At 36.4% G+C, this 17,263-nt stretch overlaps 1 protein-coding gene across 1 annotated transcript in view; it reads left to right on the top strand.

Moving 5' to 3' along the window:
* Window positions 1–17,263, top strand: part of RST1 (ARM repeat superfamily protein) — a 77,594-nt gene that overhangs the window by 53,334 nt on the left and 6,997 nt on the right. Inside the window, exon 18 of the mRNA XM_090018451.1 lies at window positions 8,294–8,371. Coding sequence (XP_089874577.1) covers window positions 8,294–8,371 — 78 coding nt within the window. The remainder of the gene's footprint in view (window positions 1–8,293; window positions 8,372–17,263) is intronic.

The following is a 17,263-nucleotide window of genomic DNA, read 5'->3' as shown; positions in this document are numbered from 1 at the left end:
ATATCATTTCTTTTGTTGCGTGAGTTTTTCAAAATCTCTTCATAAAATTTTTAAATTTTTTCTACTTCTATAGAAAAATGTTTATTGATAAAATTTTATGCATCTTATGTGCATTTTATTAATAATATACATATATATATATTAAGATTGATGTTTCGTTCTTTGTGCCTAAGCCCATTCTAGGTTGTGTGAATGAATCCTAATGGGTTGTGATTTATGAGATTGCTCTCTTTCGTTATTATGTGCGTTAAATATGCTTTAATTGTATGTTGGATATATATGTGTTTCATATTAATTATCTTGTTCACATTGTTGTATGCATGAATTTAATTGTCTCCTATTTTTTTGAGGGCTCTTTTGAATTGTTATATTTTATATGCATGTTGTCGGTGATGATTTGTTATTTCATTTGAAATGCTTTTCTAAAAATCCTTGGGATATTATTTATACACTGTCACATGGGTGCGGGTGAGGGGGTGCAACACTTTAAAAAACCTTGGGTGTGGGGTGCGACAGGGAAAAAATGTAAAAAATTATATATATATATATATTATATACATATATAATTTTGAAGTTTTAACAGTTAACATTTGTCATAATATCATTCATCATGCATGCAATATATCAACCTAAATATAAATCAAATAAGCAAAGCAATTAGATAAATCAACCTAAATATCAATCAAATAAGTAAAGCAAAAAATAACTAAATTACATACCAAAAGTATATCCTACAATGTATATGACGATGAAGTAATGAATCTTAATAATTTTCTTCATCATCATCAAATGCATCATTAGAAGGAATACTGAGCTAAGATAAATCCATGTTTGTCATGTTGAAATCATGCTCTCTCTTGAAGTCACTCTTCTGGGTTTACATCCCAAAATTTGGATATTCCTTGTCTGCGTTACAAACCCAATTTGAAAATGTTAAATACAATATAAATATATTTAAATAAAAAACTAAGAAATAATCAAATAACTAAGAGAGCAAATTCGTACCTGTATTCATCATTGGTTCACGAAAGTAGTCGAAGATTTGAATGAACATATACTAAATCCTCTAAACGCTTGCTGGTGAGTTTGTTTCTCTTTATGTTGTGGATTTGAGAATATATGCTCTAATTTCTTTTACAACAAGATAAACCAGCAGACTGCGATAACAATCTTAATTCAAGACGTTGGAGAAGAGGTGTTTCTGATCCAAATGTTGACCACCATGTGATAGGATCTATATTATCCTCCTCTCTCGCGAATAATGTCGTTCCATATAATCTCGAAGATGAATTTTTTTTAAAGTCTTGTGTGGCTTGATTTAGAAGATATGCTTCTGAAAAAAGTCTTATCATATACATATTTCTATGTCTTGATAGCTCTGGGTCTAAATTTGGAGGGACACGGCCAATACTACCTGCCCGCCACTTATTTGCATAATATTTTGGATTAAGAGAATTTGCCATGCAATGCAAAGGAGTGTTGCTCTTATCCTATTTTCTGACTAAAATTGAATGAATATGGTTAAAAAATTCTGAATCATCCAATGCAAGATTTTTTTTCTTCATGCTTGAAAACTACCACTTGTATTTTTTTAAATCATATTATCCCACATTTCATAAACTCTGTGAAGCATGAGCTCATCCTTATCAACTTCTCTTAACATTTTCCAAATAGGTTCATAAATTGAAAGAAGTATACCACTCTATCTCAAAACTCATCATCAACAATGAATTTCTTAATTTCTTGAGCCTTGATATCATCATCAACACGATAGAATGCTCAATTTTCATCAGTCACCATGCTAACCAAAGCATTCATCACTTTTTTAATTATCTTCACCATCACAATGATGGACGCAAAACGTGTTTCAACGACCTTCAACAATTTCAGGTCAGAATGCTTATTAAATATAGCATTAGCACGATGGTGGTTAACAACAAAATTCCTAATGCTTTTGACATTTCTTTCTAAATCTTCAATCCATGAACATAAAGCATATGCTTTTGAATTTTCTTCTTCTTTGGGATTGCAGATGCTCTTTAGTGTCAGATTTAAGCTGCGTGCTACACTGAGAGTCTAAAAAATATGAGGGTACTCACTCTCCAAATTCAACGTTGCACTTTTACAAACTGGAGCATTGTCTGTAATGATTTGTACCACTTTCTGATCACCCACTTCTTTTATGACTTCTATAAACAACCCCTTCAAATACTCTGTATTTTTATATTTTCCAGATGCATCAACTGCTTTCAAAAATATTGGGTCATAAGCGAACAAGCAATGAAATTGATCAGTGGACACCTTTGAATATCTGTCCATCCATCAAAAACAATAGAAACTCTATTTTTCTCTCATGAATATTTTTTAATCTCCAGCAACCTCTCCACATTTGCCCTCTCTTCTGCAAAAAGTGTGGTTTGTAGTTTTTCTGAGCTTGGAGGCACACAACTACTCAAATTACAATTTGCCAATGATGTTAATAAATCCTTCCAATAAGGATTTTTAGCCGCATTAAATGGGAGTAAACTAGAATAAAAATTTCTCCCTACTTTTCTATCTATATCCTCCCTTCCATATGTATTGAATGTTGCATGTATCGTTCCTCTACCTCCTACGTTGACTTTTTTTTTTCAGCATCTTCTTGGTGGCTTCCAAATGACACACTAATTGCACAAGAATCACTCATTGTCTTTCTCTTCTCATATTCTTGTATTTTTTTGTATTGTCTTCGCATTGTCTCATCAACTTTTCTGCATCCTGAAATACCATGTCCTGATATCTTCAACAAATGAGCCTTCACTCTTGTGTAAGACCCAACAAAACCCCTTTCACAGAGTTTACATCAAAATCTCTTGTTTCCACCACCTTCTTCTCCAATTTTTGCAAGTTTATCTACATGTACCCATAGTGGCCCCACATCATCACTCCCACTACAACTATCAGCAAAACTAGCAGTAGAACTCATATGTGGGGATGAGGATGACACAAGTCCTTTCCCTTTATCCGTCATTTTTTATCTTAAAAACACAAAAGAAATTATATTAAAATCAATTATATAGACAATCAAGATTTATAATATCGACTCCAGCTCCCCTACCGAAAACAAGGAGGGGCTCGACTCCTCCCCTGAAATCAGAGGGAGCAGGGAGGGGGGCTCGACCCCTCTCCTGCCAAAAACAGGGAGGGGCTCGGCCCCTCCCCTGAAATCAGAGGGAGCAAGGAGGGGGGCTGGACCCCTCCCCTGCCGACCCAATAAGAGAGCGAGAGGGAGCAGGGGGCTCGGCCCCTCCCTGCCGACCCAACAATAGAGCGAGAGGGAGCAGGGGGGCTCGACCCCTCCCCTGCCATCCCAACAAGAGAGTGAGAGGGTACCTGCGACAAGGGAGAGGAGGAGGTGGCGTTGGGCTCCCCTGCGAGACGTCGGGAGGAGAGGAGTCGAGCGAGAGAGCGGAGCTGCACGATAGAGGAGAGGATTAGGGCAAACAAATTTTGCCCTAATCCTCTTTCGCAACCCGTTTTGATTGGGCAACAAAATTTTTTTTTATGTTCAAAAATTGGACAAAAATGACCTTGGGTGTGTTGACCGCACCCAAGGTTGTGTTGACCGCACCGGGTGCCGCACCCGCATCACGTCGCGTCGACGCGGGTGACCTGCTTTGTCGAGTCCCTGTGACTTAGTTTATGCATAATTTTTTATCTGTTATTGATGATTTATATGTCTTTTAGTGATCAAATTCTCTTATGATCAATATTTATGTTTTTCTTGAAAAAAAATATGTTGATTTTGGGTTTATGATTTGATTTCATAAAAAATTATCCTTGGAGTATACTCCTCTTATCTTTCTTAATGATTATCTAATGTTTCTCTTGTTCAAAATTATATATTTTTTAAAAACTTTATAACTATTGGCTTAAGATATTTTCCTTTATGGAGTTGGAACCTTTGTTTTGTTTTCTCTGCAGGTTCTTAAAGATGTGACCGATTGAGAAATTAATATTTTTGATGCATCATATTAGGATGATGGAGACAACCAATGAAGGTGTTTGGGGATGATCCCAATTAAGACATTTAAAGACTTGTATTTGCAAAATTCTTTGATGCAACATAAAGACAAAGACTTTCAATGAAGACACTTGAAAACTTTGATCCTTCCTATTGATTCTTTTTGTATTTTCACACTTTTGGTATATCACACCGTAAGTTTGACGGGGAGTGTTAAGTTGTATATATATATATATATATTGGGGAAGCAAAAGCGGGAAGTAAGTTACTTCCAAAATTTTAGGAAGCAGGAAGTGCGAGATGACTTAAAAGCGAACCTAGAATCGTCTTGAAAGCGAGAAGAGAAGCAAACCGAAAGCGAATCGAAAACGACCTACAAAACAACATGGAAGCGAGGGAGAAGCGAAAAAAGAAAAACAAGAAGCAAAAAACAAAAAGAAAAAAAAGAGAGGAAACAAGCTTCCCATTAATGGGGAAGCATGCTTCCCAAATTTTTTTGGCACTTCTGAGCACATTTTAGAAGCGCCATGTTTCGCGCTTCCAAAATGCTCTTCTGAGAAACGCGCTTCCTGGGGTCCTATGATGCTTCTGCTAACCTTGGTATTTTCATATATATATATTTGGTTCATATATATATATTTTATATAGAATGATGTAATAGGTAAATACTCATTAGGGGTATTTTGGTTATTTTAGACTTTGTAATAGGTTATGCCCATTAAGGGCACATTAGTACTTTTACTTTATTCTTTTCTTTTTGTCCTTTTCTTTTTTTACATGGACTATTTGGTCAAATACCAAATAGAGCTGCTGGGTTCTTTTTTGATTAGTCAACATAGAGTTGACTAGTCAAGAGAGCTGTTGGAACAGTCCAACAGCTTTATTGAGCTCTCACTCTCTTGTATGTGTATAAATAGGGCCTTTTATCCCCTTTCTTTTATAATACTTCTTTTAAGCATTCATGCTCAATAAGATGAATATTTGTTATGTTTTGTGTTCTCTTTAGTTCTTTAATGCAAGGTTTTAAAACTCGCCGAGTCAACTCGGTGACTCGGCCCTCCAGCGAGTCAACCCGGCAAGGCAAACTCGGTTTGCCAAGACTCGGGCCTGACTCGGGTGAGTGCTAGGCCTTAGATCATACTGAAGAAAAAAAACTTCTAGTGCATATGAAATTGTTTTTATCTAGTTTTGCATCAAAATTGTCACTAGATTACAGTGTGCATCACAAGGACCTTAAGAGAAGTCTATCACTATGATTTGACCACAGCAATCCAATTCATCTTACTATAAGAAATATTTTGAAGGTAAAAATTAAGGAAATATCAGTCTTATCCATCACACGCTCAACTATGTGCTTTCATCCTTGACTTTGCAATTCTAAGTATGTGTATTTCTGTTAACCTGTGACTTGTAGGTTCCATTAAAGACAATGCACCAGTAAAATTTTAACAACACATAACATAGATGTGCATTCCTAACACATTTGACAACACATCCAAAATTCCAAATCATTTCATCTTACCATAACAAATTCAATGAAGGAGAACATAGAAATTGCAGATCAACTGTAATAGAAAGCTTCTCTGAAATAAATCATGAACATAAAGGTAACAGGGGAAAAGAAATAGATGGTTACAACAGCACGAGAAAAAGAACAGATTTAGAAGTGATCAAACAGTTCTGAGAATTTCTCATGTTCCTTTACAAGAATGATCATTATGACTAGATCCAAGAAAAACAGACTCACCAACCAAATTAAAACCTCAAATCACAAGGATGAAGCAACTATTTATCATTTCTCAACCATTTATCTTCTAGTGCATATTTATATATTGTTTTTCTTTTAAAATCAAAAGTTAACAAAACCCGGTCTGAGTCACCGAGTTGACCCGCCGAGTCACGAGTCAATAAAGAACGAGTCGAGTCCCGGGTCATGGGTTTTAAAACGTCTCTTTAATGTCTTGAACGCACTTAGTGCTTGTTGTACCTTTGTGCTCTTCTATGTCACATACAAGTGAACTTGGGTGTGGGGTGCGGGGAGGGTATATATATATATATATATATATATATATATATATATATATGTGTGTGTGTGTGTGTGTGTGTGTATTAAGTTGCTCTTGTATTGTCCCTTAGTTGGACTCATGTATGTGCATGTGCACTTTGTGTTTATGATCTTGTAAGCCCTTAGCGGCCCTCATTTTGTATTTTTGCATATTTCATTATGCATAGTCGTGCATTTTGATTGATTTACAGGTCTGCTAATTTGAGTGCATGGACAAGCTTGATGTGTTAAGGATGCATAAATGTGAGTGTTCACTATTTGTTTGAGATAACGGTGAGCTGCTTTCTTGCATAGACTTGGAATGCCTCCTAGTTTTGTTGGCAACCAGGATGTGCATTCAAGATTACTGCAGTTTGAGCAATAAATTGACTATGATTAAGTAGTGACATATCTTGTGCTCATGGTGATAATACCCGGTACAGTGATTGATCATAGTAACAGAAATTGTGGAGGCATTCAGAATGTGTTCAAAGCTTCACATGAATGGAAGAGGGAGCCAGAATGTTGAATTCCCTTGGCCCAATGTTATATTATGGAGAATTAGGTCTTCTAATGATTATCAGAAGTAAGCTAAAAATAATCAATGCGGTATTATATTAGATATACTATGTCTTGGATGTCTCCATGAATAATGTTTGTGCCTCTTGAAAAAAAAATGGAATGAGCTCGATCCCAGGCTGGATCCATATGCCTCATAATTTAAACTTGGACCATTTATGGAAATGAACCATATAAGATTTGCTCCATTCAGCTTTGGATGCTGATGTGTTCCTAAGACATGCGCTCGGTACAGTCAGAAAATCTGGATGGATATATATATATATATATATATATATATAGCAGGTTGGTTTTCACGCACACAGGCACATACACAGAGATGTGCTAGTTGTATGTAGAATCACTATACTCTTATTCTTGCAGTATGGAATGTTCAATGGACTTTTGGCAAGGGTAAAATGTGAAATATATTGTGAAACCTAACTCATTAATCATGCGGGTCTGATATGTTATGGGTAATTTGTAAACCTGGTTGTCTGGCCAAACATAGATCTAGATGTGATTCTCCCTGAGAAAGACAAACCTAAATGTGGATTTCGCTAGATTTGATCCAAATATGACCTGTTTTTAGATCTAGTTTGATGTCAATTTTCGAGCATGTTATCTGCAGATTCATTCTCAGATGATGGATCCTTCCTTGGTACGACTTGCTTTTAGGTCAAGTCTAAAGTTTTATGTCTTTGGTTTAATTTGCTGCAAAGTTTGAGCTCAGGCTACTCTTCAGATGTCATGCTAGTTCAGGTGGAGGGAGCCTCATCTGGCTTGAACTGATCAAGTGGTGGCTGCTGGCTATGATAGAGTTGTTATTTCCCACATGATTTTTTTTTTCTTTTTTCCCCTTCATAAGCAAGGATAGTTAAATGTTTACAGAGCCTAGTACATAAGGTGGCCTAAGTGATAGCTAGGCTAGAATGGAGGAGCATCTTTAATGTCTTGTCATCTCCTTCTCAATTAGATGAGGTTCTTTCGACAGCTTGCCTAATCCTTGATGAGTCAATGGAGTGCAACTCCTTCCATCTTTGGTAGAGTCGCAGGTAGCCTAGGGTGTGCTTAACAGATAAGGATAGAATTCCTTGGTTCCAAAGGTGTGGATGACTTATGGACCAGATTTCTCCATGGCATAGATTTGTTTGTCTGACTGCACTCAATTGCACTAACATGGCCAGTGGCTCATGGATTGAGCATGCTCGGTTCTTAGTGGCCATGCAGAGACCTTACATAGCTGCAACTGCCTTGAACCAACTTATTGTCCAACTAACTGAGGTTCTTTGATTGTTCATACGATTGACGTTAATGCTACCTAAGCATGTATTGGTTGATTCTATGAGGTTTAATTTCATGCTTGCCTTTGGTTCTTTGTTTCTGAATATCATTAAGAAACCTGTCTGTTGTTTATGTCCAAAATACTTCGCTACCTTCACTTAAAACTAGGAGCCTGTATCTAGATTTCTAATGTATGTAGCGTGGGGTATATCAAAATGGCCAACATACACATCAATTTTGGTACTCTGATGGCATCTGCACATGTTTATATTCTTTTCTGATCCATTGTGATTATCATGTGATCTCATGCTTTCAAATTGTTTTACCTTGTATATCATTGGTTGTTTAAAGCATGTTAATCTACTACTATAGCTTTGTCTAATACTTCATTTTATTTGCTTTAGGCTATCTGTGAATTGGCTAGTGGATCCATTCCTCGACAAGCTGAGAACATGGCATTAGCTATCGGTGCTTTGGGTTCGGTAATAGCTCTCATATTTCTGTTGTTCCTTATTGTGTATATTCTGATATATATATATATATATATATATATATATATATATATATATATATATATATATATATATATATATATAGAGAGAGAGAGAGAGAGAGAGAGAGAGAGAGAGAGAGAGAGAGAGAGAGAGAGAGAGAGAGAGAGAGATGCTAATCCTATGTAACAGAGACACGGCTGAAGGGGTGCCGTATCTGTTAAATATATATATAATACTCAATAAGGGTATTTTTGTCTTTTCACATAGTTGTTTTAGAAAACAACTATTTTTTTTATTTAGCATTTTTTGCATTTAGTTTTTTTATTTTTATTTTTCCTTCCTTTTTGCAATAACCAAAAAGGGGCCCCACCATAGAGTCGTTGGGGCCCCCAACGACTCCATGAGAGCCCCCTTTTTGGCTTTCCTTTTGAGGCCATGTGGCCTCACTTCTTGTCATTTCTTTTTGTATAAATAGGGGTGAACCCCTTTGTATTTTCTTCATGCTTGAGAACTCTCTCTCTCTCTCTCTCAACAAAGAGACTTATATTTTTTCCTTTCTCAAGGCTTGTGTATGTATTGTCCCTTAGTGGACTTGGCTATTGTCTCTTTTGTTTGTCCATTGTAGGACATTGCAAGTGCTTATAACACTCTTTATATTTCCGCATATCTCATTACATAGGCATCAGGGTTGACAACCTTTTTCACCTTTTTTACTTTTGTTTTTTTTATAATTTTTGTTTTTTACTGTTGGGCCATCTCCAATATAGTTGTTGGAGCTGCCGTCATAAATATGACCGTTAGGAGCAGCTCAACGGCCATATTGGCTGCCCCTTTTAGCTTCTTGTATTATAAATAGGCCTCATGGCCTTTGTATTATTTTATCTCTTTTTCAAGAAAGTTTTTTATGCAATATATTTTCTCATTTGACCTTTGTGTGGGTGGTGTGGTTATTCAATCAAGTGTTTTCACTTGATTGAGGTGTGTGTTCTTGCATATTCATCAGATTTGATCCACTTCATTACATGGTATCAGAGCTTGGGTGTTCCAAAAGCCGTTTTTAGAGAAGATCGTGACAATATCAATAGGAGGATCGTGAACTTGGCAAAATACAACAAATCATGAATTGTTGCATCGGGAAACGAACCACTTCGAAAAAAAAGTCTTGTATTTTCTTTCTCGTTCTCTCTTTCTTTTTCTCTCTCTATCCACTTGTTGTAAATGGAGAATGAGAGGGAGGTAATAGTCCCCATTCTCATACGCCTAAATGACAATAACATGTGATGTGGGCATCCATAGTAAAACATAAAATATAGGAAAAGAGACTTTGGGTATTGGTTGACGGCACCGAAAAGAAGCCTAAACTCATTCTTACAAAAATTGAGAATGGAAAAGAAGTTGCGCTTCAAGGAGAGGAAATGACTAAAGTCGTTTTCGACTATGAGAAAAGATGGAAGGAACGGAGGATGGGTCATTCCAAAATTATTGGATGGCTCATCAATAATGTGGGCATCCACAAGTGTTCTAGTTTGACGAAGTTTGACTTCAATAGTGATGCATAGAAATACCTTAAAGACATGTATAGTCTTAAGGATAACGCACATATATGTGACGTCCAAAACAAAGTAAGGATCATGACTCAAGAAGAGATCAACATAAGAGAATACTACAATGCACTCTCTCTCTTTTGGGATGAATTGGCTCTTCTTGAACCAAAGTGACATTGCCAATAAGATGTTGAACTCTGCGAAAATTTAATCAAAGCGAAGCATTTCTATCAATTCATAAATGAGATTAAGCCCGAATTTGAAGGAACTAAATCCGCTTTTCTTCATAGAGGAGGGGTCCCTTCCATAGTTGAAACTCTTGAAGAATTAACGATGCAAGAAAATAGATTGGAAAAGCCATCCACTTCTAAAGATGAAGAATCTGTGTTTGCTATGTCAAAGCCTGAAAATCATACCAAGGGCTATAAACTACCTCATTTTTTAAGAAATAAGAATGGTAGAAATCCCAACAACTACGAAAAAAGGAGTGATCATGATTTTAAAAATGGTGAAAAAATTATTTGTTATCATTGTTATGAACCGGGACACATCAAACCTTTTTGTCCCAAAAGAAAGAAGAATCATAAAGAAGACAAAAGAGTGACTTCGGTTGAAAGAAGTGAAATGGACGACTCCAAATGCACCGGCTCGCTCTCTTTAGCTCAACTAATAGAGGCACTACAACCTATGCTTAAAACTCAAGCTACTTCTTATTCAGGAGCAGCCATATCTACAAGTGACAAGCATGGTAAGACCTCTTGGATCTTAGACTCCGGTTCTTCATTTCATATGACTCCTAATGAGTCCATATTGATCGAATGCAAGTTTAATCCAAATGATTCTTGTGTTTCAACTGCCGATGACACATCTTTGAAAATTAAAAGTTTTGGTATTTATCAAAAAACACCTATCTTTCACATACTAAACATTAGAGTAGTACCAAAATTAAATTTAAATCTTTTATTGGTTTCTCAAATTGCAGATTATGGTTACAAAATAGTTTTTTCATCTAATGATTGTCTAATATAGGATCTCTAGTCCGAGAAGCCGATTGGGCGAGGCCATAGAAGAGATCTCTATGTCATGGACAATCTTTAATTACCAAAACAACTTTTTTGTAATTTTGTGAAAAAAAAAGATATAGAAATTTGGCATAAAAGACTAGGACACCCTAATGTGACCAAATTACAATTGTTTTCATTTCTTTCAAATTGTAAAGAATTTTTTTTTGTATGTTTGCATTCTTGGCAAAATGAAGTTTTTACCTTTTGGACCAAGACACCTTATAACTAAGAATCCATTTGAATTAATGCATTCAGATGTATGGGGACCGGCTCCGGTTGTCTCCAAAAGAGGTGTTTCTTATTATGTTGTGTTTGTAGACGATTATAGTAGACACTCTTGGATATTTTTTCTAAAACACAAATTAGAAGTATTTGATTGTTTTAAAAGATTTCATAGTTATATAAATAATCAATTTAAAACCAATATTCAAATCTTTAGAACTGATTCCGAGGGAGAATTTGTGTCAAAAGAGTTTGAAAATTATTTTGACGTAAATGGGATTGTTCATAAAAAATCGTGTCCATACACTCCTCAACAAAATGGACTTGCTGAAAGGAAGCACAAACACATTATTGAGACCACTAGAACAATTCTAGTATCTAGAAATGTTTCAAAAGGTTTTTGGGCCGAAGCTGCCCTTACGACGGTCTATTTGATAAATAGAATGCCTTAAAAAATATTAAAAATGTCTCCCCTATTGAAAAACTATGTAAAATGTATCTTGATTACAAAAGATTGAGGGTCTTCGGGTGCAAGTGTTTTGTTCTTACCAACAAGAATAATAAACTCTCTCCTAAAACAATTCTTTATGTGTTTTTAGGCTATGTTGAAAACCAAAAAGGATATAGGTGTTATGACATTGAAAGAAACAAATTGTATGTTTCTCGAAATATTACATTCCTTGAAAATGAAAATGATTTTAACAAAGAAAAAATCTAAGAGAGTTGTGATTATTCGTTCCTCTTTGACCTAGTCAATGATAAGTATGAAAATATTCATAAAAGTGAAGATATGCGTACGACAAATGAGAATGTGCGAAGCATTCTTGATGATACAGACCTATCTCACAATAATTTACAAACCTATGCTTGACATACCGAAGGTCACCCACCATGTGCCTTAGAAAGATACTCTCAAAAACCAAGAAGAAGATTCTTCTAGCCTTAGAAAATCTATAAGAATTTCAAAAGCTCCTAGTAGATTTGTATCATATGATTCCTTTGAACCAAGGTATAGATCGTGTCTAATGGTCATTCACTCGTATTTTGAACCTGAGACTAAACATCATCAAGAATGGGTTAAGGCCATGAACGATGAGTTAGAAGCATTAGAAATAGCAAAAACTTGAGAAATCCAAACATTACCTAAAGGAAGAAAAAATATAGGATGCAGAAAGATAAAAACCAAGTACTATGGAACATTAGAAAGATATAAAGCTAAGTTAGTGGCCAAAGAATACAATCAAGAATATGGGATAGACTATGATGAGACGTTTGCCCTCGTCGCTCGAATGACTATTGATAGAACTCTTGTTGCTATAACATCGATTAGGAAATGACCCATATTTCAAATGGATATTAAAAATGCATTTTTAAATAGTAATCTGGATGAAGAGGTGTACATTGATCCTCCACCAGGCTTGGCTTTAGCATATGAAAAAACTTTTTGGTTACATAAGGCCTTATATGACTTGAAACAAGCCCCTAAAGCTTGGTATGATAGGTTTAGTAATGTGATGACATAACTTCATTTTAAATTTTGCTTTACTGACATTGTATTGTTTGTTAAGACTTCTAATGCATGAATGATGATCCAACTTTTTTACGTAGATGATATGATAATCACAGGAGATGATAAGCAGAGAGTTAACCATATCAAAGATGTGCTTAAAGCCAACTTTGATATGACAAATCTTGGTTTTGTATGATACTTTCTTGGAATAAAAGTTTTTTACTCACATCGTAGTTATTTTTTATTACAGACTAAATACACAGCGGAGATCATTGAAAGATCAAGACTCTTAGATGAAACATTGGTCGATACTCCGGAAGTCATAAATACCAAAATGAAGAAAGATGATGGAGAGCTCTTGCAAGATCCAACACCCTACATACAAAGGATTGGAGCTTTGTCTTATCTTTCTATTACCCGTTCCGATATATCTCATGCTATTAATTTTGCTAGTCAATTTCAGCATGCTTTCACTACAGTGCATATGAGCGCTGTAATGAGAATTATTAGATTTATTAAAAAAACTATTAATCTTGGCTTGTTTTTATCATCCTCCTCACTAAAAGTCATTGCATATTCTGATTCTGATTGGAGAGGGGATGTCAATGATAGACGTTCAACCACTGGTTTATGTGTATTTATAGGCGACTCCCTAATTTCATGGCGATGCAAAAAGAAGCAGAAGGTGTCACTCTCCTCCACTGAAACTGAGTATCGTGTCATGACGACAACTACGTCTAAGTTAGTGTGGCTAAGACAACTTCTCAAAGACTTGGGGTTCATATTGCAGAACCTTCAAGATTATGTTGTGACAACAAGAACACTGTATACATTGCAAGCAATCATACATTTCATGAGAGGACGAAACACATTGAAATAGATTGCCACTACGTTCGTGAAGAATTCCTGAGAAAGACCATCACATTGTCCTATGTTCTGTCTGAATATCAATTAGCAGACTTCACCAAAGCGCTTCCGTCTCCAAGATTTCACTTCTTACTTGGCAAACTCTCGGTTGTTCCACCATGAGTTTGAGACTTTGAGTGGGGTGGTAATATATATATATATATATATATATATATATATATATATATATATATATTGTAACTGAAATACCCAGCAAGAGTATTTCGGTCTTTTCTCTGTAATAGGCGTCAGCCCATTAGGGGCTGACAACCTTTTTCTCCTTTTTTACTTTTTGTTTTTTATTGTTGGGCCAGCTCCAATATAGCTGTTAGAGCTGCTCTCAACAGTCATAAATATGACTGTTGGAAGCAGCCCAACAACCATATTGGCTACCCCCTTTAGCCTCTTGTATTATAAATAGGCCTCATGGCCTTTGTATTATTTCATCTCTTTTTTAAGAGAGTTTTCTATGTAATATACTTTCTCATTTGACCCTTGTGTGGGTGGTGTGATTATTCAATCAAGTGTTCCCACTTGATTGAGGTGTGTGTTCTTACATAATCATTGGATTCGATCCACTTCATTACAGTATCCATGTCGACATGGGGGCGGGTGCACGGTGCAGTGCGGGTACGCCGCGGGTCGGCTACCGTACTGCACTGGTCGGGTCTAACACGGACCTAACTCTTTTAACAAAAAAGACCTCAGTCAAACCCCCTCTACAAAACCCTACCCCTCTCGCCTCTCGTCTTCCCCTTCTGTCTCCCTCTCTCTCTCATCTTTCCCTAGGTAGCAGGAGAAGCAGAAGGGGGGAAGAAAAAGAGAAGAGAAATAAAGAAAAGACAAAAGGGTACGTACTTCTTCTTCTCTTGCTCATTCTCTTTCGTACACACACACAGAGAGAGAGAGAGAGAGAGAGAGAGAGAGAGAGAGAGAGAGAGAGAGAGAGAGAGAGAGAGGATAATTTTATTTTACCCCTCCTCTTTTACATTTAAAATGTCTTTTCTTTCCTTTAAAATTGGTTCAGGACTAAATGAGGTTGATTTATAATCTGGGTAATGGGTCTAGATAAGTCCAATATAACAAATTTGGATTCCTTAAGAGATTATATATATATATATCCGTGTCCTCGTATTAACATTTTTCGAACTTGCCGTATCATACCCTCCGTAACCGCGCTCGCATGTGTACCCTTCGCACCTGCATTCCGTACCCGTACTCATGTGACATAGTGCTAACCACTTTTCTAGCTAACTATCTTTGAAGGGTTTTTTTTCCATGTTTTCCTTAAATCTGACCGTACAAATGTGTTCAACATAGTCAATTTACTAGGGAACAACACTCAAAAAACATGATTTTTTAAGTCTGGAATATTAATGAAAATCATAGACCGTCGATTTTTAAACCTTATAAAAACCTACCTGCATATCAGAATTGTATGATCCAAGAGTGCATTCCTATAAAAGCAAGCATGTAGAGCACATTTGTATGGTCAGATTTGAGGAAAACATGGAAAGAACCCTTCAAAAGCCCATGTAGCTGGCAGTTAGCTAGAAAAATGGCTAGCAGCTACTACCTCTCTCTCTCTCTCTATATATATATATATATAAAATGTATCAAAGATTTGCCATTTTCTTCAGTTTCAATTAAGAAAATGTGGTAAAGATTAACTTCATAATTGCCATAGGATACAAACCTAGCAGCTCATACCTCAGCCCTTAGAGGCTCTTCTTGTAAGAGCTTATTGGGCGCATAACACGGGCTTATTAGAGGGCTGCGATTGAGTCTGTTTTATAAATTCATAAATTCAAGCCAATTATGAACAAAGGAATGCTTGTTTGGATCATTGAAGATGTAGTGTACATCCTACTCATTGAAGATATAATGTACATCTTACTTAGCTGAGGCATATGCACATGTTCTGTACGGAAGAAGTTTGGGATTTTACTCTTTCCATTGTCATGTATGATCTTCAACATCAGAATATATATAACAACGCTTCTTTTTTATTTGGCATGCCTACCTCAAGCTCAGCTTGAGCTCATGGAACCGTCTGATGTAGTGAACTCAACCTCATGTTAAGCCTAAGCCACAAAACAAGGTTTGCGCCTAAACAAGTCAAGACTGAATGGTCCAAGCTTGTTTCGCTTGGCTTGTTTTTTTCGATTTATAACCCGAAGAAACCGCACCCGGCACAAAGACCTAGTCGTACTAGCTCAGCCTGCCATATCTATGGTCATTGTGCCAGCGGCATAAAACTCCGAGGCTAGGACCCCGCCCCTGGGGCCAATGCTGGGCGTCAGCTTGTGCAAAGGGGTAACACCCATGGGAATCAAACCTTGACTGTCTGCCTAGCGGATAAGGCCCCACCCCACTACGACAACCCCTTGGGGCGTTTTGCTCGGCCTATTACCAGTCCTAGTTGCCAAAGCATGCCACAAATGTGGAAAGAATGAAACATGAGGTAAGCAGTCTTTATTATAAATCTTTCAACAGATTGAAAACTTGTATAATAAAGAGATGAGAATACTAAACACAGTTCCAGTTTTAGCTAAGGTATTCATATTCTAGCACAAAATATTTTTTTCTTCTGGAATTTGGTTGGTTCATTTGGTGCGTAGGGATTAGATCAAGATGAACAAAGCTGACATTGTTTCTCCTTCCTTTGGACAATCTATCAAACAGTTTTCATAATCATCTGTATTGAAATTGTGAACAGTTCTTCCCATGCACAATACGTCTGATAGCTATCCTTTTGGTCATTTTTAAGGTGAAAAGGTTGTTTATTCATCACATTTACAGTTCAGTTGTATCTCTTTCTAGTATTTGGTTACTCAGTTATAATGTTGGTAACCTAGATGTCCTGTTCAGAACACAGCACATACCCCTACTACTGGTGTAAATGGTTCAGATTTGTTTTGAATATGCTTATAATTGAACTCATTTAGTTTGCATAATAATTGGATTCAGCTTCAGACTGATTTTGACTCGGAGAAATAGATATTAATCTGGTTTGGTCCCTGCCCTTTTCATCTAGTTGGATGTGGAAGGGACTCAGAAAATCTGATCTTTTGGATTCAAATCAGTCAGATATCTGATGAAAAAGCCTGTATCATTGGCATCTATAACTCCCACCTCTTATATGATCACCTCTTTCCTTCCTACTTTGATTTATGTAAATCTGTAAATACGAGTGTTGTGAAAAACATGCTTTCAAGCACGCCTTTGCATTTCACTTAAAAAATAAACATGAAAATGCTTCAAAGCTGTGTAAAAGCACATACAAACAAGCGTACTTTTTTTGAAAAAGCACACACTTTGTTGTGCTTTGCGCTTTGATGGTGAAATGTACACTTCACCCAAACGCTGGTCAAATGGTTTAATTGTCCATTTTTTGTCCACTTTTATCCAAAAAATGCCATAAATCCCCAAAATCGAGCAGTAGGGCTTAGTCTCTGCATAAGAGGCTCCATGGGCCCTCATCTACAAAAGGATGTGAGGAACCTCATTTCTGGTGATATCTGGGCAAGTTTGCCTTCATTTTCTTAGCAAGTTTTACGATTTTTCAGTGTTGTGAAAGGTGAAGATTGATTGAATGAGATGCAGGTAATGTGTTTTTTTCCTCAACCCATTG

Source organism: Nuphar pumila, chromosome 10 (assembly GCF_984573655.1).
Source record: "Nuphar pumila chromosome 10, dmNupPumi1.hap1.1, whole genome shotgun sequence".
Lineage (NCBI taxonomy): Eukaryota > Viridiplantae > Streptophyta > Magnoliopsida > Nymphaeales > Nymphaeaceae > Nuphar > Nuphar pumila.
This window is presented reverse-complemented; position numbering and strand designations above follow the sequence as displayed.